The 23,815-nt window shown below is 39.9% G+C and overlaps 1 protein-coding gene across 4 annotated transcripts in view; it reads left to right on the top strand.

Annotated features, from left to right (window-relative positions):
* PCSK5 (proprotein convertase subtilisin/kexin type 5) overlaps positions 1-23,815 on the top strand; it is a 299,903-nt gene that overhangs the window by 197,645 nt on the left and 78,443 nt on the right. For all 4 annotated transcript variants that reach the window (XM_073345119.2, XM_073345120.2, XM_073345121.2 and 1 more), the window contains exons 13-17: positions 10,514-10,650; positions 18,157-18,300; positions 20,564-20,666; positions 21,538-21,731; positions 23,349-23,433. In XM_073345119.2, coding sequence (XP_073201220.1) covers positions 10,514-10,650; positions 18,157-18,300; positions 20,564-20,666; positions 21,538-21,731; positions 23,349-23,433 — 663 coding nt within the window. The remainder of the gene's footprint in view (positions 1-10,513; positions 10,651-18,156; positions 18,301-20,563; positions 20,667-21,537; positions 21,732-23,348; positions 23,434-23,815) is intronic.

Genomic DNA, 23,815 nt, shown 5'->3' with positions numbered 1-23,815 from the left:
ATTCTCTGAGGCAGCTCCTCCACCACCAGGATGGCCCAATGCCTAGAAGTGATGTGTATCACTATCACTTACCCTCAGCATAGAAACCCTACCAATACCTTATCCTCACCAAAGCTTTAACTACCAATCAGTGGTCCATGGAATCTCATCAGATCAAAATGGAGTGGCACCTCAGGGTCCTCCTCAAACTCCTTGCTACTCCCAGACATGCAAATAGCCACAGTGGCAAGGAATGCTTTCTTGCATCTCCAGCTGGCCAGAAAAATGTACCCTTTCTTCTCATGTAAGGATAATCAACACTTTTGCCTTGGTGATTCACCACATTAGTCTACTGTAATTCTATGTAGGGTTGAATGCAGCTATCACACAAAGGCTGAATTTAGTGCGGCATGTCGCCTTAGCAACAACAACCAAAACTAGCACATCACACCTGTGCTTTGTGAACTCCATCGGGACCTCATTCATTTCAGAAAAAAATGTGAAGTCCCAATCATTATCTGCAAATGCTTTAACAAATTGAAACCTGGCTACTTCAGTGACGGCCTCAGAAGTTCTGGTCTCCCAAGACAGCTGAGCTCCACTGGGACAACACAGCTATAAAGAACCAGGGGTCAACTATTTGACTTGGGCAAGAGAGCATTCGTAGCAGGAGAACAGATGCTGTGGAGCTCCTTGGTAGAAGAGACAGATTGACTCCAAACATGGTTTTATTCAGATTGAAGTATAAGACCCACCTTCTCACTAAAATCTTTCCCCAGGAGTGATGCCCATAAATACTTTCAAAAAATCCTTCAAGCATATAAATTCACACATGGAACGGAGAGGGAAATCACCATGTGTTCTGAATTCTTTAGCTTCTTCATAGTATTTTCAGTGTTGAGATACCACCATTATCAGTGCCTTAGAAATAACATTGACAGGTGCATGTGCCATACAGAACCTTCTTTGTTGGCCTGTACAGAGACGGATTCTGTCCATCTAAACAGTTGCAATTTGGATTTGGTTTTCTGTTTGGAGGAGGCTCTCTTTACTCTTCTGTCCTTTTTTATGCAGTGGTTCTTCCATGAAAGCTTCAAGATGAAAATTTTTAAAGCAGTCCAAATAAATATATCCAAATAAAATAAGTTGGTATAAACCCTTGGGTTTTACTTGAGCTCACTTTAGGATCCAGCCTTTCATGTGTTGCAGCTGACTCATTGCCAGTGAGAGATAAAGACATTCCAGTGTTCACAGCTCACCTCTTGTGATGATTGGTATGTGGAAAAGTTACAGAATTTAATGCAGTCATCCTATTTGTAACCCTTGTTCCTTAAAAGGCAGTCGTTTTCTGAGCTTGCAAGTGAAACAGAAATGATGCAAAAGAAATATATGTATAAAGCATGGAAATGTGAGGCTGCGTCCCATCCAGCACTGTTATCAGAATGCTACCCTCAAAACAAAGATTGAAAGGCCTTTTATGTTCAGCCTTTTTCCAGAAACAAATTATTCATGAAAGAGCAAATATTATTACACAGAGACACACCAAAAATCCTTTTCTCATGCAGGCTTCTGAAATATATTAGCTTGCCAGTCAGAGTCAGTTAACATCAGTTCACAGCTCTAGGATTCTAATAACAAATAATATTTTTATTTTGGGGAAGCCAGGACTGGCAAATGAACTACAGCCCCCAACAATCCTTTCCTTCCAGTAGAGTTCAAAAGTTGGTGGATACAGTGTTTTCAGATTATTGGAAGGCTTCTTTATTTTCTTTTAGTCCGCAAAGAATAAACCCTACAATTTAGGGACACTGCATATTAGTGATTCGAGTGTGTATTTTTAAATGTCATTTTGTCATTTGTCATACAAGAAAGAGTTGTTTTTGTTTTTATTTAACATCTTTAGTTAGGGCAAAAAGAAGCAATGCTTCTTTTTTCCTACTATAGTCATAGGTATGCCAGAATAAATCCATTCATGTGCACAGGTAATACAAGGATGCCTCGGCAGCAAATCATTTGGGTTTTTTCTACAGACAGAGTCTGCCATACATTGCTGCTACCTGACTGAGATACTTTTCTCAGACTTACAAGACCTTTACGTGCACACGAACATGAGTAATAGCAGCAATACCAGCTGTTTTACTGAACCCAGGAAAAATCTCATTGCTTCACCATTACCCATCTGGTTTTAATTTGAAACAGTTTACTGGTGAAATAACTTAGAAGTGCAGATGTACATTTTACACCTTATCCACCAGATCTAGAAGAAGAGTCACTGCATAGTTTCTGTTGTGTCAATGAATAGGTCCCCCAGACAATATCTGTTGTTCCCCGCCCCACACCCAATATTTTGTTATTTGGCATCCCCCAAAATGACGTCAGGAAGAAAACTTGTTAGGCAGAGGAGCTATGGATTCCTTCACAGGCATTTGGTGGATTACATTGTCACTGGCTTCAGCTTCTTGTGCATTCATCAAAAACTGCATTACAGAGAACATCTGCTTTGCTGTTTGGAAAGTGCTAAACATGATTAAATTGGATGTACTGCAAAAGACGAAAATACAGGCTCAGAGAGTGCAGGCTGGGGTGAGGCTTAGGCTCAACTAGTCATAATAACTACATTTGGACCAAAGCGGGACAGAATCCCCTTTTCAGAACATTTGCCCATTGGATTTGGCAACACACAGGGAATAGTTTTGAGAGACCAAGGCTTGTCCCAATACACACTCAAATCAAGAGGCCACAGAGGACCTTCTAGATGGAAAGAACACGGAAAGGGACTAGTATGCTGTGGGCTTACTTGTCTCCCAGCAAAGTCACTGCTTGCTTTAAATTGCATCCTTTACATTTAAAACAGCTGCTGCCCGTTAGAACTACATAGCTGAATGCCTTTTAAACATATGGTGGCAAAATTCCAGTCCTTTATCTTCATCTGCTTACTTCTCAATGACATTAATAATACCTCTTCCCAACAACGAGAGGACGTGCTTTCCATTGCTATCTTTTCCTCTAATGAAATCTTTGATATCAGTAAATTTTGTTCATAAAATCCTCTTCCAAAACCTCTCCATTTCTGACTAAATATGGGGTCCTGTAATCTGGTGTCACTTGCGATATCATTTAATAAAAATTCTTGGCGATGAGAAATGGAAGAGGAAGCCCTTTCTTTATATAGGGCTATTTAGATTTCTGGACTGTCCCAGCTGTCATTAACATATTAAAATCTACTATGGAAATACTTCATAAAGTGTTGCATTTTAGAGGTAAATTAAAAAGAAGAGGAGAGGACAACACCACTTTTGATGTTGAGCCACAGCACCCCGAACCCCTCTCCACTAACAACTAGAGTGACCCTACAGTAATACCATCAAATACATGAAAAACAAAAGAATACAATCACCTACCTGTACCCAGCCCATGTGGATGAACCAGCATCTGGAATAATTATTTCCCATCCCCAGGCTGCTATTTTGCACTTCCTCCTTTAGCTTTGCCCCAGCCCTTCTCTTGCTGAATAGACATTGTGCCATTCCTTCTTCTCGAAACAGTTGTCTCCCATCCCCAATTTCTTCAAAGTCCTGCACTTGCTGCTTTGCTGTGTCTGTCAGCACTGGCCTTGCTTCCCCCTTCCCCCCCTCAAAACAAGACTTTGAGTGGCTTCTCTTGCTGCAGCTGACAGGAGAAAAAGACTTGTGCAATGCATTAGAATTGTTTCCAGCAGGCAGACAACAGATGGAAAATAAATAGGTTCATGAGCACTGGGAATGTTAGTGATGCTAGAGTCAGAAAAATAGCATCAGAAAATAAATATATTTAAAATAGTGGGGGAAAGATTTTCTTTTGATCTTTCTCCCTGACATTGGAGGGCCAAATTCAGTTATTTGTGAGGAAGCAAGTGAGCCCCTGCAAATGGCACCATCCTCCCTTTTATTCTAAACCCAGTCTTGGGAGATGCCCAAAGATGAGCTTGTAAGAAGGATGAAGTTCAATATATCCAACCTCTGTAAAAATGCAGGCCCTTTAGATCAGGCCTGAGATTACTGCTGGATTAGTACAGGGAACCTTTGTGTTCCTCACAGTACTAGTCTACTGGTCGCTATCTATCAGCTTTTAACACTCAATTCTTCACTTAATTTTTGTTTCAAATTAATTTTAGTTGAAGCTGGATTCATCCTGAAAAGTGGAACAGGTGGAAGGAACTATAAGATGACAAATGAATGGGGTCAAATTTATGATCTATCTGAATGCCGCAGTAAATGGTGTTTCCAATAAATTAGGAAGGAAGAAGGGAGATGAATTACACTTTGTCAGATCAGGGGATAGCTCTGAAGAATTTTGCTTCCTCTGCACAGGTTTGTCTCAGCTGCCTAAGATGAATGGGCAGTTTTGTAACCTTGGGATCACTGGGCCCAGTTAGTCCCCGGTATAATACCATTGACTTCAGTGGAGGTTCACCAGGGATGAATTTGACCTACTTGATGTACTGCCTTGTGCCTGCCTCCCCCACCAGCTTTCCTATCCCCACTTGTGCCCGAAAGAAGTCTGTATTGTGGTGCTGTGTTCATTCATGGACCTGCACCAGGGGCTGCTGAAGATTTGCAGCTAATTAGACAGAAACGTGTGTTTTTTAAACAAACAACCGTGAGCACAAATAATACCCTGGTATCAACAGGCGGAACCTCAAGTCCTGACACACCTGGTCCGATGAAGACGGACCATTACATGCTGGTACCTGTAGAATCTGCGGGCAAGTTCTCTATATCAAAGATGAGGGTGACTGTAGTCAGGCCTCTTTCCTTCAGTGTAGTTATATCTTTCCCGTTGTGCATGCAACCATCCTGTGAGCAGAGCTGGCATGCTCACATTTCAGATCAAACTGTGCTTGAGTTCCATGTTGCCTCATAAATTCGCTTTAATGAGTAAATGTAAGAGGTGAACGTCTGGAGGTCAGATCTATGGAAAACAATGCCTTTACAGAGGGAAGATATAATCGTCTACTTTCTTATGGAAAATCCCTTTAACTTAACAGCTATAGGTGAGAAGGCTTTCAGAGTGCCTATCAGCTCCCAGACCATTTCTTAGGAGGATTTGTTTTCTTCATACTGTAACGCCAATGGGTGGTAGGAACTGGTTGACTGCTTTGATTCAGCCAGTTTCAGCTGTCTGGTGTTCCTCAAAAGTTATTTCTCCCAGCTGACAGGCAGTTGCTGGAGCCTCTGTGGAGAGTAGCTGTTCAAAAGAGTTTACCCAAACATTTGCAGGTGCAAAGCTCAAGAAGGCACTCTGCGATGTTCAAAATACTAGTTCAGCTTAAGTCTTGTCCCCCATTAGCCCAGCGTGCAGGGACCACTTATATGTCAAGTTGCTAATTTAGGAGGGCTGGAGCACATCATAAACAAAGAGCTCTGCAGTAGAGGACAAATCGTCCCCAGCCTCCAACTGCCCTCATCCCCACTGATCAATCATTTGGGAGTGTGTATATTTCCTGATTCTTGAAACTGAATTCAGTACATAGTGTACGGTTGTCTATCACATGCAGCTGGAACTTCAAGGATTAAAAAGGACCAGAGTAATACAAATCTATATTTATAAATTTACCTTTTTTGTTTGTCTTGTCATGATGTCTGAATGTGGTGGTACTCACCAAAGTCTAGCCCCCAGATCCATCTTATGTTATAGACAGGAGAGGGTTTCAGTTTGCAAACTCAAATTAACTATGGCTTGCTGTTTTTCTCTTTGGGTTGTTAGGTTTCATTGTTTTTATTGTTGCTTTTGTTTTTTGCATTTATCAGTTGTGAGCCGTTTACTAAAAATCTAAACTATTTTCGTCCTTGTAGATCTTGTAGATGTAACTGTAAGGGGCTAATTTTATGTTCCCAGTTGTGGAATGTGATTGAAAGTGGATACCCACCTGCCTCTATTTCTAAAATTTAATTACAGATGACTATTTCTGTTTCTAATTATGCTGTTAAATGGAGAGGGGATATAATTGTTAGTGGTGAGGATGATAAAAAGAGAGACCTGCACATTTAAACAAGATGATCTCGTTTTCAGGAAATAATTATTTGAGTATACTTTCTACTTATATATATGTGTGTGTGTGTGCGTGTGTGTGTGAATATATATTCACATACACACCTACACATATGTGTATTATATAATTTCTCAAAGAGACCCATTTTTTTCAACTTTAAATTAATTTCGTACTGGACATGTTCTTTTTCAGCACATAGATGTTCCATCTCTTAGTACAGGAAGTCAGGACTGCCATATCCAGCCTATCTTGGCCATATTGGTATCACCAAGGTTCACATGGGTACTTAGGCAACTGGTCCCACTTTAGATTAAAATTACATTAATAAATAGTTTATAAAGGGTTCATGAATGATTAGATAATGTTAGACGTATGTTACAGGCACGAGTAGAGGTGTTATAGTGGTTATAAGCACGTCTATAATTGTTGTGCATGGCTATAAGCCACCCATTGAACTATTGGACTCCGCAATAATCCATAACAGTTGATTAGCCATTCATTGAAACACCTATTAATCATTTACTAATTCTTTGTAAACTATTAATAAATATACCCTTAGTATGAAGTATGACCTAGTAAATGAATCCACTGACACATGAAAAGTATGAGCTGGGTTTTAGTGACTCAGTCATGTTCCTTTTATGCCTCTGGCATTTAGGCCAGTGATGAAGCGCCTCCATTCCGGTCTGTTTCTGGCAAGTCTTTCAATAGTTTCCCAGGTGTGCCCCAGGTTTTTCAGCTCGGCTTCTACAGCTCTTCACCATGTTGTTTCGGGCACCCAAAAGTGACTGTGGTTTTAGATTAGAGTAAAAATCTATTCACATGTTTAAATACCACGTTTTGGACAGAATTTAGATAAGCAAACAATATGAAGACCAACATCTGAGGTGACTGAAAATGTAATTGCCACTGATCTGAGGACAAGGTGAAAAGTAGATTATACCCTCCTCTAAAACACAAATACTGTGGAAAATCTTGTACTAGTCCTTGGTAAAAATAGGCAGTAAATATCAGTTACATGTCTCTGTGAAATGTATGTGACTTAAATCCCAATAAATATAGAATTTTTTAAATAATGACATGGTATTTATATAATGCAATGTAAATTAGTTGCCATAACAGTAGAGAGGACTGTTGCTGACCTGACTGACTGACACTCTGTTTAAAAATAATATACTGTGGTATATGAGTTGTTTACTGAGTTACTGTAAAAAATCAGCACAATATTGCATGGCAACTGTATTAAGTCTGTTAAAAGCAAACTTTTGCAATCTTTTAAATTGAACCTACCCAATATGTGTGTGTGGAATGATACCTGGATAGGTAATCTGGATCACTGCAGTACATGGTGTATGCTATACTAGCAAACATTTGTTTGCAAAATCTGCTGTACTCAAATAACTAAATTGATAATCACACAGAATGGGCCAAATACTCTGCTAGTACAAATTCTGTGACATCAGTGGAATTGCACTAAGAAAAAATCCGACCCAGTCAAGAATGAGAATGTAGTTTTATTTTGAAGTATATATTCTTCATTGAATGTTATCAGATATTCAGACACGAATTAGAATGACAGAAGGATAAAAGTTACACAAACGAGTCCTGCAAGCTCTCTGTGCACATGGTTTCTTTTAAACTCCAAGGAAGTTAGAGAAATGGAGGCCTTACAGGATTAGGACCTATCTCTGTGGAATGAGTGAGGTTCTCAAGAGGAAAGATAGCCTTTTTATGTGTGCCTGGAATATCTTTTAACAGTACTTTGCACAAAGTAACAGCGCTAGAATTGTATGCAGCTTTCACAGTTTTTGCACACTGTATGCACAACTTTTTGAAAAAAAGACGCTGAAATACACTTAAAAAAAGAAAAACCTACTCATACAAATGTCTAAAAAAAACAAACCAAGTGAAATCACTTGACTCTTTCTTGTAGTTTCTAAGAGAAAATTGTGGTAAATCCATTGAATCAACAATGGTTCTATGCCAGTAGTCAGCTAGTGTACAAATCTAATTTTATGAAATATACTTAAGCACAGATGTGAGCCATGGAATCTCCATACATAAAGAGTGTGAATAAAAATATATAGCTAAACATGTATTTGTGAATCTGGCTGTATGTGTGTGTTTCCAGGAAAGGGAGAGAGAGATCTGAAATTGTATACATTCATAACAACATAAGAATGGCCATACTGGGTCAGACCAAAGGTCCATCCAGCCCAGTATCCTGTCTACCGACAGTGGCCAAAGCCAGGTGCCCCAGAGGGAGTGAACCTAACAGGTAATGATCTAGTGATCTCTCTCCTGCCATCCGTCTCCACCCTCTGACAAACAGAGGCTAGGGACACCATTCCTTACCCATCCTGGCTAACAGCCATTAATGGACTTAACCTCCATGAGTTTATCCAGTTCTCTTTTAAACCCTGTTATAGTCCTAGCCTTCACAGCCTCCTCAGGCAAGGAGTTCCACAGGTTGACTGTGTGCTGAGTGAAGAAGAACTTCCTTTTATTTGTTTTAAATCTGCTACCCATTAATTTCATTTGGTGGACCTTAGTTCTTATATTATGGGAACAAATAAATAACTTTTCCTTATTCATTTTCTCCACACCACTCATAATTTTATATACATCTATCATATCCCCCTTAGTCTCCTCTTTCCCAAGCTGAAAAGTCCTAGCCTCTTTAATCTCTCCTCATATGGGACCCGTTCCAAACCTCTAATCATTTTAGTTGTCCTTTTCTGAACCTTTTCTAAAACCTTCCAAAGCTGAACTGTACCATTCATGAGACACTAGTCTCTACTCCAGTGAATCTCTCATCAATAGCTTTGGGGAACCAGGCAACATGCTGTTAACATTGAACAAAAGTGCATGCTCTCTTGTGTCTTTTCAAAATCTCATTAATAAATTCCAGTTTTAGGCAATAAAATCTTGGGCCAGTCTTCCCTGCTGATCAGCATCAGATTGCAGACTCTAAACTGGGTCCCCTCTACTAAAATGCACTGTATTTCAGACCCAAGCTCCAATCTCTTCACCCAAGCCCTAAGTAATGAAATTACTGTAAAACTGTTAGTAAGATGAAATCATCATATGCCAATTAGTCTCTGCATTCAAGCAAAACTAGACTTTGTCAAACTTTTGGATATAGCAGTACTTAAATCATTTGAAGTTTGATACACCAACATCTCAGTTACCTTTGTTTTGTTCATAAGCATCATGAGCACTGAATCTCTCCTGGCCCCAACTGCTCATGTGGTATTGCTCACCTAGTATTGCTTATTTTGTTAACCCCCTGTTCAGTATTTCCATCCAAAACTGGAAAAAAGAAAACTTTCCACTTAAAAAATGATGTTTGTATCTGGGTCACGCTTTTAGAACAAAGGAAATGTAGTTGTGTTCAGTGTATACTTTTTCAGGATGTGAATTTTATTAAACGGCACTGTTTCAGAGTACACATTGTAAGGAGAGTGGTCAGTTTGGATGAGCTGTTACCAGCAAGAGAGTGAGTTTGTGTGTGTGTGTTTGGGGGGGGGGGTGAGAAAACCTGGATTTGTGCTGGAAATGGCCCACCTTGATTATCATGCACATTGTAGGGAGAGTGGTCACTTTGGATAAGCTATTACCAGCAGGAGAGTGAGTTTGTGTGTGTGTGTTTGGGGGGGAGGGGGTGAGAAAACCTGGATTTGTGCTGGAAATGGCCCACCTTGATTATCATGCACATTGTAGGGAGAGTGGTCACTTTGGATAAGCTATTACCAGCAGGAGAGTGAGTTTGTGTGTGTGTGTTTGGGGGGGGGGATGAGAAAACCTGGATTTGTGCTGGAAATGGCCCACCTTGATTTTCATATACATTGTAAGGAGAGTGGTCACTTTGGATGGGCTATTACCAGCAGGAGAGTGAGTTTGTGGGGGGGGGGGGGGTGCGGAGGGTGAGAAAACCTGGATTTGTGCTGGAAATGGCCCAACTTGATTATCATACACATTGTAAGGAGAGTGATCACTTTAGATAAGCTATTACCAGCAGGAGAGTGTGGTGGGAGGAGGTATTGTTTCATGGTCCCTGTGTATATAATGTCTTCTGCAGTTTCCACAGTATGCATCCGATGAAGTGAGCTGTAGCTCACGAAAGCTTATGCTCATATAAATTGGTTAGTCTCTAAGGTGCTACAAGTACTCCTTTTCTTTTTATTAAACTGCACTGGCAGTTTTAATTTGAAGTGAATAAACTTTCATTCTCTCCTGCATTATATGAAGCAACAGCATACAGAAGAACCATTCCCTCTCCCGCATTGACTTGTTATATACAAAATGGTCCCATCAGATATGTTTGAAATAGGTGGTGCAAAACCATGGTGATAAGTTCAGTATAAGTGCTTAGATTAGATACGCTAATTAGTTTAAATATATTTCATTTGTGAGTGGGTACACATGAGGGTTGAGGATCACTGATGTAGGCAAGGGTTTATTTTCTTGTTCTTCAGGATATACTTTATTGCTTTATCCTAGGTTATTTGATCATTCCACAGAAGGTTTTAAAAATTGGGAGTTCATGACTACTCATTGCTGGGGAGAAAAAGCAGCAGGTGACTGGAAGTTGGAGATTCATGATACCCCATCTCAGCTGAGAAGTTTCAAGTCTCCAGGTATGAATCCATCCTTTAGTTAGGCTTAGTGGTTCAGAAGAATATGTTCAGTTGCATGTCGTACTTGGGCTAAATTCTACCCTCATTTATACTTGAGCAGACCCACTGATTTCAATGGGATTGCAGAAAATTGAGGGCAGAATTTGACTCCCATCTATTTGTTGTGTTTCACTTCCACACTTCTGTTACTTGTCTTCTGAGACCCGTAACTCCTTCTTACCATGAACCTACTTCTGGTTTGTGTGGAAAAGAATGGCAACAATGCAGTGTTCTTGGAGGCAAACTAGTACCTCCTTTATCCCCACCATGTGAAAACTTGCCATCTCAAGGTATAAGTTGCACTTCACAGCTAGACCACATCAGGCTTGTGAGTTTTGGCAGCCAAGAGTCAGTGTTTGAAAATACAAAGGGATTTAGAGACAAATTTTCAGAAGGAGAAGCCCAAGATTGGTATGTGCAGTTGCATGTCTGCATTTTTAAGGCAGTTAACACAATGGCATGTACAAACTGGTAAAGGCTACCTTTTGAGCTCCCCAGATTCTGGGCCACCTTCTCATCAGGTTGATCAAGGCCACTCCCCTTGTTGTGGCTGATAAAACTGCTAGCAATCTCTGTCCACACACTTTCTCCAATCCATGCTCAGTACGCCAGCTACAAGGAGGGAAGTGGCCTTGTTCAGTTCTCTACCACTGGAGAATCTACACACACACACAAACCATATTGGGGTGAGCCTCCCTTAGCCAGCTGCACCTGCTTTGAGGTTGCTTTGTGCTGCCATACACAAGACAAAGTGTCCCAGAACTTTTATTCTCCCGCTTTTGAATCCTATTCTTGGTTAGATATGCTTTTAGCCTCAGAAGATCTTCTGCTTATAATTCCTGTTGCACACATAGGTCCCAATATGTGGTCTGATCTTACACTAGTATATGCAAAAATTTCAATACAGATAGATCAACTAAATGGAGATTTAGGTTAGAATTTCAGAGGGGTCCAAGAGAGCAAGATGCCAATCCCCATTGACTTGCAATGTGAGATGAGTATCTTAAGTATTCTGAAAAAAATCTCAGCCCTAAGCCTCATTTTCAACAAGATATTCTACAAACAAAAAATACCACCACTATTAATTAATATAGAGTAGAATGCTTCCCTTGATATCTCACATCAAAATAAATGAGATGCCCTCAAATCAGTTGTTTGGGGGCGTTTAATTTCTGTCAAGATTTATTTCAATAAAAATATTGAGGAAGAAAAATTACATCAGCAAGAAATCTATACTAAAAATGTTCACTCAAGAGTTGGAGTACAAAGAATGTATTGAAAATTATGTAACAGTAAAGCTAAATTAACACTTATAGTGTGATTGAAAACACTGAGAATCAACTCAGTAAACAATATTGCAATAAAAGTGGAAAATCTGAGTGATGACTAGCCTGTGACATTTAAAAAATGTATACAAATTCAGGATTAATGCTCTAAAATCTGATCTGGGTCACCATAAAATTACCACTAGGCATGTTGGTTTAGAATTCTATAAAGACAACAAAATATATTACCCTTCAGAAAAGTAAGTCCACTCATAAACCATTCAAGATTTTTTAAAAATTGATTTATCTAAAATCAATCCTAAATTGCAAGAATAAGACATGTCTGATACTCAAGATAAAATATTTGAAGCCATACAAATATATTCTTGAGAGTTTAACACGAGAATTTTATTTTTAGGCAATTAAAAATACACTTGTTTCTGAATTAGAAAATATATAATGACACTCAAAAATCTAAACTACTTTCACCAAATATGATGACTGTATCACCAGTACACAGGAAAAGAATAAAGAATTTTTGGCTAAGTACTAGCTACCAAGCTTGAAAAGTATCTGTTTAAAGTTTATTTTGTAAAAAAGTTTGTGGCTGATAACATAAGAAGCATATTAAATATCTCCAAATTCAGCCTGGTCAGAAAGTCCCATTGGTAGTTTTGTTATCAGATGTAGAGATGGCCTTTTGTCCTGTGGACTGGAACAATGTTTTTTTTTTCCTCTCTTGGTTGAAATTGGATTTGGCTTAAGATACTTAATTTGGATTAATACACCTTCTTCTTTGAGTGCTTGCTCATGTCAATTCCAATGAGGTGTGCACGCACAGCAGCTGGAAGGGTTTTCCCCTAGCAGCATCCGTTGGGTCGGCCTGGGCGTCCCCTGGGGTCACACCTTTATGGCGCTCAATATAGGGCAATGCCGACCCGCCACCCCACAGTTCCTTCTTACTGACTGTGACGGTTAGCCGGAACGCTCGTGGCTCTTGCTCTGCAAGTGCAACTCCCCTAGTTTCTTTAACTTCTTCGTGTAAATAGTTCATATAAAGTGTATCGTTTGTATTAGTATTAGTTTTAGATAGGCTTTAGTGGGGGGTGCACCCTTTGGTTCCCCCTTTTTTCCCCAGAACTGGGGCATGCCTTGGTCCCCAGAGTTTAAACCCTGCATAGACTGTAGCAAGCATTTGCCAAAAAGTGACCCTCACACTTCCTGCCTGAAGTGTCCAGGTGAAGGAATTACTCTACTACTCAGCAGGCCAGAGATGATGCAGCCTTTGGAGGAGCGGTGCTACAGTCAGCGAACCTTTCAGGTCCAACCCCACCTCCAAAATTTAGGCTTGGTGACCACGTAATTGGAATCAACATGAGCAAGCACTCAACAAAGAAAAAACGGTTACTCAAAAGTGAGTGTCTGAAGCTATGCTCCTAAATCCATACTAGAAGCCTAAATAAACAGTCCGATTTTCAACATTGCTGCACAGCAAGAAACTTTGTGTTAAAGTCAATGGAAACTGCTGGGTGCTCAGTATAATGGAAAATCAGGCAGTCTATTTATTTAAGTGCTAACTAAGGATTTAGAAGCCCAACTTTAGACACCCAGTTTTGAAGGGCTTGGCTACAGCACTCTAGAGGTCTGGAGCAAAATACAGTCTTCTTCAGTTTTTCAGTCATCACTCAGCTATGTTTGGTCTGATTATCTTCTCACACCAGTTTTCACTGGTGTCATTCCATTGGCTTCAATGGAGTTCCTCCTTTCATCAGGTTATTAAAAAGGAAGCCCATAAAGTCAATGGTCGGCAACTTCATCAATATTTTAATGTTACCAAATTTATTCTTGGGGTAGCCAGAGGGCTGCCTGGCTCCAAGGAATTGGTTAGACCAGCTTGCAACAGCACCCTATGTGTCATCCCCCAGCCAAGTACAGCAAAGAGCAATGCATTCCAACCACCTCCCTCCCGCTCTGCCATGACATGCTCCCTATGCTAGAGCTTGAGCAAGGGCTGGCATAGAGCCACTTTGATAGTTTTCCACCAGCTCCTTACATAGGGGCTATTCCCCAGAGTCCATTTACAGCCCCGTTATGCTACCAGGGCAGTGTAAAAGGGACAAGCTAAAGAGAGGATTGAGTTCCACCAAATTTTATACAGGACTTACGTAAATTCAAATACTCTTTAAGGACATGTGCCTGCAAACTCTAGCTTGAATGAGGAGTCCTGTTGATTTCAATACTTTATACTGTATGAACTACAGCACAATTAGTGGTTAATCATATGGAGCTAGATCTTCAAGTGGTGTGAATTGGCAGAGCTCTACTGATTTCAGTTGAGCAATGAGGATTTACAGCTGGTGAGGCTCTAGCTTATGTAGTGCAAAGAAGTTGCAAATCCAGTAGACCTGCCCAAATGAGGATTTCTCTGGCAGCTGGCACAGAGCTATCTTAGCCGTCTCCTCCAATACGCGGCTGTAGAAGTCCACAGCTGGTATATCAGCCCATGGGGCCACAGTTAGCCAGAATAGTTTAAAGAAGTCCTGAGTCTGCTCTAAACCGTCAGGAATCAGGCCAATGGGAAATCATCTCCCATATCTTCAGATGCACCCATTGGTTATTGGGCACAGCTGAGAATCTGGACCTGGAGAAGTGATTCTTCACTGCCTTGAACCTTGTGTAATCATTTACACCTGCAAAATGGGTGTATGACACCACCAGATCCGAATATAAATGTTAGATACCGACTCTGCATTCATATGCATGCAAGTGACAACACAGGGATCCAGGACAGTGGAGAATTCAGGCCCTGGTTCTTTTTGTCCTCTTTAGCATCATCTAATTTCAGCATCCAGCGTAGTACTTGCCTCATAATGGAAACTGTCCAATAGCATTCCTATTCAGAAAAGATTTGCTAATGCCTGGCATATGTTAGCCAAGGAAAAACTCAGATGTTTGGAATGTTTGAAGTTTTTCCTGGCAGTGATAGATCAGTGGGCAGTGTGTGAGGTAAGCAAAGGTGCATGAGTACCTTCTATAATAGTTACCCAGTTTATCACCATAGTCTGAAATTGATCACACTGCTATCACCACCATATGTGTTTTGTATTTCTGCATGTCTTTAAATATTTGTTTAGCTATCAAAAAGTTTTATAATTAAGAACTGCAGTTTTCCTGTCTCAAAATGTGAACAAATGGCCAACCCATGTAATGTTTCTGATGTCATCAGACCCTAGCATTGGGCAAAGTATTGTCACATCTGTTAGCCATAAAGAAAAGCAGCATCCAGTTTATAAAAAAACAATGTATGTTATTTCTGCATTTAATTCAGCAGAATTAATGGGGCAAAGTGCAGACATATGCTGTCTATGAAACACTGTGGTATACTGTTTCTTCTACACGTACAACTGGGGATCTCTTTGTTATGTACTAAATATAAGGAGGGAAAGAGACTGTGGTAGCCAGACTAAATGGTGGAATCAGCCAAAAAGATATGTTGGCTCAAGTGCGTATGGTTTGTATATTTGTTATAAAAGTGTGTGTGTCTGTGTGTGTGTATTTTCATTGTACAAATTAAACCTGCCTTGAGGCAGACTTCATTTATGTGCTGGCGAGTTCCATGGATTTTCTCACTCTTTATCGACTGAACTATTCTTTAAAAGGAAAATACTCCCATGGTAACACCTGCATTACTCTCCCCTCCACTTGTTTACTTAAGAAACACATGTAAGGCCCAGATCCTGTAAATAGACGTACTCGTGCAGACCACTGCATCATGCAAAGTCCAAGTATGGAAGCTTCAGTAGGACTCAGACTTTAAGGCCAGAAGGGACCACCATGATCATCTAGTCTGACCTGCTGAAGATTGCAGGCCACAGAACCTCACCACCCACTCCTATAACAGGCCCAAAATCTCTGGCTGTTCCTAAAGTCCTCAAATCTTGATTTAAAGACTTCAAGTTACAGAGAATCCACCATTCACTGTAGATCAAACCAACAATTGACCTGTGCCTCATGTTGCAGATGAAGGTGAAAAAACACAGGGTCTCTGTCAATCTGACCTGGGAGAAAAATCCTTCCAGACTCCATGCATGGGCAGCAAAAATAAGTGGGGTATTTCTGGTGGGGTGCTGGAGAAATTGGTTCTTGGACCAATATTTTTGTCAATGATCTGGAAAAAAAATATAAAATTATTGTTTATAAAGTTTGCAGGTGACACAAAGATTGGTGAAGAATTAAATGATGAGGACACGGCACTCTGCATCTATTAGTAAAACACATTATTTGACTGCATCCAGTTTATTATAGCCAAATTCAAGGTCATACATCTTAAAACATAGGCCATAATTACACGATGAGGGACTGGAAAACTGGCTCTGACAAGGATTTGGGGATAAGCACCTAGAGGACATGCTGTGGCTAAAAGGGGCAACGTGATCCTGGGGTGTATAACCAGAGATTAAAGGTATTTGATCTAAAGAAGGTTATGGGGCCAGTTCAGCTTGATCGTGTACAGGGAGATGATATCTGATACTACAGGGTTCTTTAATCTAGTAGACAAGAGCAAGTGACTGGGAGGTGAAGCTAGAAAAATTCATCCTGGAAATAAGGTGCACATTTTATACACTAGTAGGGTAATTAACCATTAGAACAGCCTAACAAGAGATATGGTAACTCCATCACTTGAAGTCTTTAAATCAAGGTTGGATGTCTTTCTAAAACATATGCTCTAGCTCAACTATAAGTTGTTGGGCTCAATGCAAGAATTAAGCTACTCCTGTGTGATGCAATAGATTAGACTTTAGGACCATGGCCTTCTCTGGCCTTGTAATCAAGAGAGGACAAAATAATGTCAGATAAAGAGAAGGATTTCTATCAGATTGACAATACTGGGTTGACTGAGACACGTACTATTTCACAACAGTCTTTAGTCTGAAAATATAACAGTTGAAAAGAAAATGGGTGATCACCTCCCATCAGCCAGTCAGCTTAGGAAAACCTCTGCTTCTTTTTGCTTAAATTGTAGGTGTTGAATGTAAAATCAAAGAGGTAATAGGGCACATTATTTGGGTACCTCACTAGAGCATAGCAACAAAATTGGGAGAATACAGAAAGATAACTAGGATTTAGTAAAAGTTAATGGAACTTAACTTCCATAGTTTAAAAATACACAGGCAAAGCAAAATATTACAGCCCAAAAACGAACTGTGGAGAGCAACTAATATAAAGGAGGGCGTAAACTTATTTGAATTTTACCATACATGTAGTATGAGTGATCTTCTTAAAGCAAGGGTAATTTGGTTAAAACTTCTGAAAAAAAGTTGCTCCGAGGGAAGAGCAATTAGACCAAAGAACAGCCCACCACGAAACATAGCTGCAGGACTTCTTCAAATATTCACTGCTGACCTATTTCAGTCCCAAGCCTTCCATGATGAGAGACTGACAATTATGTTGACTTGGGTTAAATTGTATAATGGTTTTTTAATGTGGGCAAATGCAATCAAGGGAGCAGTGTGGACAAACTTATTTTCCATATTGTAATTTTATAGTATGGGTTGTCACTGATGGTGATGTTTTCAGAGGATGTCATGGAAGTTTTACTACAGAGTTTCTGATAAGTTAGAAGAGTTTTTCTTCCCTTAGTGTGCATTAGTAGACCTTCATTAAAGCCAGTAGGAGTTACTCATTGGATATGATAAGAAAATCAACCCCTTTAATAAACTGGCATCCCATCAATTGTGCAACTAATTAATTGACAGATTAAGAATAATAAAAAAGAAAAGTTGGTTTACTAGTGTTCTGAAGGAAAGTGAAATCTGGGATGAAAACTTGCCTCATTGAAGTCTGTATGAGTTTTCCCATTGATTTCAGGGTCAGGATTTCATCCCTTATTTGAAAACTTTGTATGCTTTTTCATTGAAGCAAGCATGGAGTATTTAAGTAAGCTTTTATTAGAACTAGAAGAGGTTGATGTGGTGGAAGATCTGATGTATGAAAAACTGATTTAGAAAGGTGAGCTGGTTTGGATTTATACTGAAGCTAAAACTGCATTCTCTCTGTCTCACGACACAGAGATAAAGCAAGGGCTCAAACTCACTCATATTCATTCACAAGTTCACATGATCAGAATCAAAATCCACATGATAGAGAGAAAGAGAGGATGTAAGTCATTTCTAAGATTATGCTTTAAATATTTGACTGCTAGGCAAATTGAAAGAATGGTCCTTAGTTCTTTATGGGACATCCATCCAGCCTTACTCGCCAAGAAACGATTTTCCCAAAGTGGAACGAGTGCGCTCCAGTCCAGTCGAAGACCCTATAGAGGACTATGGGACAGATGACTATGCAGGTGAGTTGGAGTCTACATCTCGAGGAATCATTCATTTACTGTATCTCATGTATAATAGAGTTGAGGACTAATTTGGCCCACTGTATGTGCCATTGTACTGTCAGAACATCACTGCCTAGCCACCTTAAGTGTTTGATGTTCACCACTTCTCTATACTCTTCCTCCTTCTGTCTACTTGCATTCCCTGATTAGAGGCTAAGATCTTGGAGGCAGGAACTGTGCCTTTTTTGTTTGTTGTTTGTTTGTTTGTGTTTGTTTGTTTGTTTGGAAGCCACTTAGCACCATGTGGATGCTTCTGGAAACAAATAATAAACAACAACAATAACCAAAGCAGTTGAATAAAAAATATCCACAGTTACTTTGAGCTGCCTTTCCCTGTCTCTGGATTGAAGAGGAAATTTGTATGTGTGTTTATAAAACTTCTTTTCATAAGTTAGAATTGTAATAAATATAAACATGCAAGCTTTATAATAATTACATGCAGGAAAATGAACTTTCTAAGATCAAAAGCATGATGCCAACCAAAGCTCTAGTAAAAAGGCTTTGCACTGAGGTTTTTCCCATGAGGAATGGGAGTGATGGGACTTCACTTAAGAGTTTTGATTAAGAGCCGAGTCATGTGACTTGTTATTTAAAGTTGCACATACATCTTTTTAATTCTGGTTTTTTTAAGCATGACAAGTACATATGGTATATTCATGATGAATATACATGGCGAAGAATTCCCCAGCAGTATATATGAGCAGGTGTTCGGGATGGTATCATCTACATTGTGTCAGGAGAGACAATCTCTTTCAACTGAGCTCTATCAGAAATTGTCCATTGTCTTCATCGAATTTTTATTATAACTAGTCTTTCTGGCATCAGTCAGATAGCATCAGAGCAAGAAGACAACAAGTCAGTGGGGCTGGCCTGTTTCGGTATGACATTATTTATTCCAACAATGTCTAGAGCGTTCTGAAAGCACTTAGGCCCATTATGTGTGAAAAGGAACTTTTGAAGGCCAATAGCTTGGTAATATTTGATTGGATGATTCTGTGATCAATATCTCCCTGTCTAAAGGTAGAGTGCCAGCCCCAAGATGGCAGCATTATACTGAGAACTTTTCCATTCTCCACTCACTCTTGAACCTCTCTTTATTTTGGAAGGTGATTGAGCCACTGTAGAATCACCTGGACAGACTGAGGTTTTCCTTTTTTTTTTTTTTTTCTCCCCTATTCTGGCTTCAGGCATCAACATGGCATGGAGATGGGATTGACACATAATGGTTACTGAGCAGCTTTCCGTAGTGATAATGTTTAAGCTGCCAAACACTTTTGATGGTATTAGTTATAAACACCAAACCACTGTATAACATTCACATTGCCACGGTGGACCACAAACTCTGCCTTCCCAAAATGTAAATACAGACCTACAAAATAAACACTGACAAAAGTCTCAAACAGAACCGCTTCAGCTGCTGATTTAGAGAGAAAATACACTGAAATCTAGTCCATTATCTTGCCTACACATTCCAAAAATTACATCCAAAATTCCACCATGAGCCATACAGCCAAGTGAGCTCATCTGCTCTCTAACCTATGAAGCCACTGGAAGATCCCATTATTCATTAATATATCTCCTTTTTTCTGCTCCCCCTGGTTCTAAGATACCACACCATTATTTAGTCATCATCTACCCACATCCTCTCCTGGAATTATGAAGAAACTGCACCACAAGATAGTGGTCATTACTAGCATTTAGTTGCTATCCAGTAAGAGGCTGTTAGCAGGAAGATGAGGTCAGGTTGGAGAATCTTAACAATCAATTCCCCAACTTTCAGATTTAAAGTTCATATTAAAAATATTGTAACAATATTATGAATAGGGCCCCAGTACTCTTATTTAATTATTAACAACAATATGCTAGTGATAGCCTGCCAAATACTGTTTGCTCCCAATCTTAGATTTATTTGGGCACAACAGAGCTATTTATGATAAATGATGTTGTTAGTCTTTGTTAAGGGACTCAGGGACCTTCGGGCATCAGTGACAAAAAATGTAAATGATTTTATTTGTTATGAAAGCATCTGTTTGACTCCACAAATAGTATCTGATAAGTCTGTGTTAGATGTTATGCTAGCTTCACTGTAGCTAGTCACTGAGTCCACATAGGGAACTGGGCTAATTATACTCTGCATGATCGTAATATTTTGTAAGGACCACAGAGTAGCAAATGCAGATGTGTCATTTCTCCCCTCCTTTCATTTTTGGATTTATTAAAGGTCCGTGCAATGCAGAATGCAGTAAAATAGGGTGTTATGGGCCAGGACCAGACCACTGTACTGATTGTCTACACTATTACTACAAATCTAAAAACAACACCCGGTAAGAAAGAAAAAAACATCTTTATATATTATCCCTTGTTCAATTTTTATCTTAACATCTCCCTCCTTTTCCCTTTTCTACAGGATATGGAATAATTTGTCTTACCTTTAGTTTATTTTACAAATTTGCGTAGGAGTTAGAGGAAAGTCCTACTAATTTGAATGTAATGTACATCCTTCAAACACCATTTCCTGATTATTCAGCCATCATCTGACTATTTTTTTTTAACAAAATGAACATAAAAACAAAATTAGAACCAGCATAGCTAGTACATAGCATCAGTCACTGGGCTTGGGCAAGCTTGGGGCAGATATAAATGGTTAAAAATGAAACTGTGTGATTGTCTGATGAGGGAATTGCCAGTGACCCAGCAGATGCTGCAGGGAAAAAAAGTTAGTGGATGCAATGCTTGTGAGGTTTACCTTTTGTTAAATTCTCTGGTAGAAAGGAGAAGTAGTGATGCTGAGCAAGGTGGCTGTTTTATACTTGTGGACCTATAGGGTAGTGGTCTCCAAACTTTTGAGGGTTGTGCTCCTCTTACTCCTGTCTGCGTCTCCCTGCCTCTTCCAGGGTCAGGGTGGATGGGAACGGGGTAATGGGACTGAAGCTGAGGCCGCAGTTGCGGGTGGGTCTGGGGCCGGGAGCCAGAGATGCGGCTGCACAAAGGACCAGAGGAGAGCTGGGGGCGGGGAGGGCTGGGTGGTGCTTCCTCCCTGCCCTTTGTAGGGGCTGGCCTGCCCTCAACCCCCACCTCCCAAAGGTTCCTCTGTGCTCCCTAGGTGGGGCACACCACACAGTATGGGGACCTCTGCTATAGGGTGGTGGGTTTACATCAGTGACGACTCTGCCTTTTCTTCACTGCACAATGCAGGATCTGTGTTCCAAACTGCCCACCTGGTCACTACAATGCAGACAAGAAACGCTGTAAAAAATGCTCACCCAATTGTGAAACCTGTGTTGGAAGCCATAGTGACCAGTGCCTGAGCTGTAAATCCGGTTACTATCTCAATGAAGAATCCAATAGCTGTATTACCAGCTGCCCAGATGGATTTTACCTTGACAAGAGTCAGTATTTTCTCCTGCTTATTTCTTTGGGCTTCCAATATTTGGGCTGGGTTGCTTGGGGGAGGTCAGGAGATAGTTTTTAAGATTAAAAGTGTATTTTGATACATTTGTCTCTTTTCTAAATCTCATTCCTTTTATGAAATTGTTGGGAACCAATCCTGATCAAGTGTCTCTTCCAAAACTAAACCTGGATTCTGCTGAGATTATTAGCTCTTGAAAATCATGCTTAGCAGATACCTGACAAAATCCTTCCCTTTCTCGTTCTGACTAGGAAGTGGAGGTAGCAGAGCAACGCTTGGCCCACTACAATAGTAGATCCACTATGTGGTGGGGGAACATGTGGAAGAATGCATCTTCCTGCTGCTCCAGAAAGGAGCAGCGTGTGCTGATCTCCAGCACATATTAAACATTACTTCCTAAACTGGGACACCATGCTTCCCTGGTAAACCAGAGGGCATGTGAGAGCCAGAAGGGCATGCTGCTCGGCTGCTGCTACACTGGTGTGCTAAGGAAGGTAGAGGCTCAACTCTTAACACAGCTGCACAAAATGGGCAAAATTTGGCAGACATTTAATATCTGCAGTAATGCAATGATGCAGTAGCAGTAACGTACACGGCCCTGTGGGAGACCTGGCTTTAATTCCCACCTATGGATGACCGTGCAGAGTCCCCAAGTCTTAATTCCCAGCCTAGACCATGATCATATAAAATATTTAATCCCAGGGATGTAGGCACATCCTTAAAGATAATTGTGCTTAAGAGCTTTGCTGAACTGGGGCCGGTGTCTCCTGCCTATAGTCCTATGAAGCAGTTTACTCATAACCAGGGATAGCAGGGGCAGATATTAGCTTCATTTCTTTCATTTTCACTTTACAAGAACAAAGTAGTATTATTCTTTCTACTACAATGTCTCCTCTGCCTGATCAAGATGCAGGATAAAAGAGAATGTGGAGTTAGATTGGATTCTCACAGCCCTTTTCAGGTAGAAAGTTGGTGTCCATGATACAGCGCCTCTAGGGTAAGAAGTGTAAATGGTGGAGAAACATGGCCACTTTAGGTCTTATAGCTGCGGTAAAGGGAACCTGTTAGGGGAGAGGGCACAGTAATATGTTGCTTAGGTTTGATAAGATCAGAAGAGTGCAATCAGGCATAGTCTTGAACCCCAAAAAAATGAAATTAGGAAAGTCTGTTTGCTTAAATGATCTAAAAGACAATTACACAAAGGTTACTAGATCGCTTTGCATGAGCAATTTATGTAGAAACTCTTATTTGCATGAATTTAGTATTCTTCCTATTATTTGAAAAGATTGCATGAGTCAGTAATAAAAACGTAGTTAATTTAAACAAGTGTATTCATATAAGTGTTTTTACAATCTCAAAGCATATTATTTTTCAAAGGAATAGGATGTTATTTTAAATATTTAGAAATAATTGAAAGCATTTAATAAAGAAGGTCAACATATAAGTAGCACTTCAGCTATTTAATTTTATTCTTGCTTTCTATTTCCATTCCTTGTGCCAAGGTAGAAAAGCAATAAACAATGGACTATATCCATATAATTTTATTAAACATGATTGACCAGGGTTTTCTGGGCTGGTTTTCTTTTTTCCTTTGCAGATAAGATTGCTTGCCGGAAATGCAGTGAGAACTGTAAGACATGTGCTGAATCCCAAAGCTGCACAGAATGCAGACATGGCCTAAGGTAAAGATATGATGGATTTCACTGCACACAATAGCCAAAGAGACTTCCTGAGTCTATGGACATATATCAAAGAGACATACATTATATTACTATTTAACCTTGTCTGGGCCTCCATTTATGTGTTCTATTGCTGTTTGTGCTGTAATTTAATACTTTCTTGTGCCATCATAAGCCATCTTGGGTAACAATGAATTTTAAAAAATGTTTAACAGCGGACAAAATGAAAGTTGTAGCCATGTAAAAGCTGTGTTCTTCACTTTTTTGACCTACAGTGTGGCAGTCAAGGATTATTTCAGAAGTGGAACTGGTGAATTGTATTAATCCTTCTGATTCATTCCTGTGACAGTTAGAAACTATTTCCTTATCTTTATTGTGTCTCTTC

Source organism: Lepidochelys kempii, chromosome 5 (genome assembly GCF_965140285.1).
Source record: "Lepidochelys kempii isolate rLepKem1 chromosome 5, rLepKem1.hap1, whole genome shotgun sequence".
NCBI lineage: Eukaryota > Metazoa > Chordata > Testudines > Cheloniidae > Lepidochelys > Lepidochelys kempii.
The sequence above is the reverse complement of the archived record's forward strand: the minus strand, read 5'-3'. Positions and strand labels throughout refer to the sequence as shown.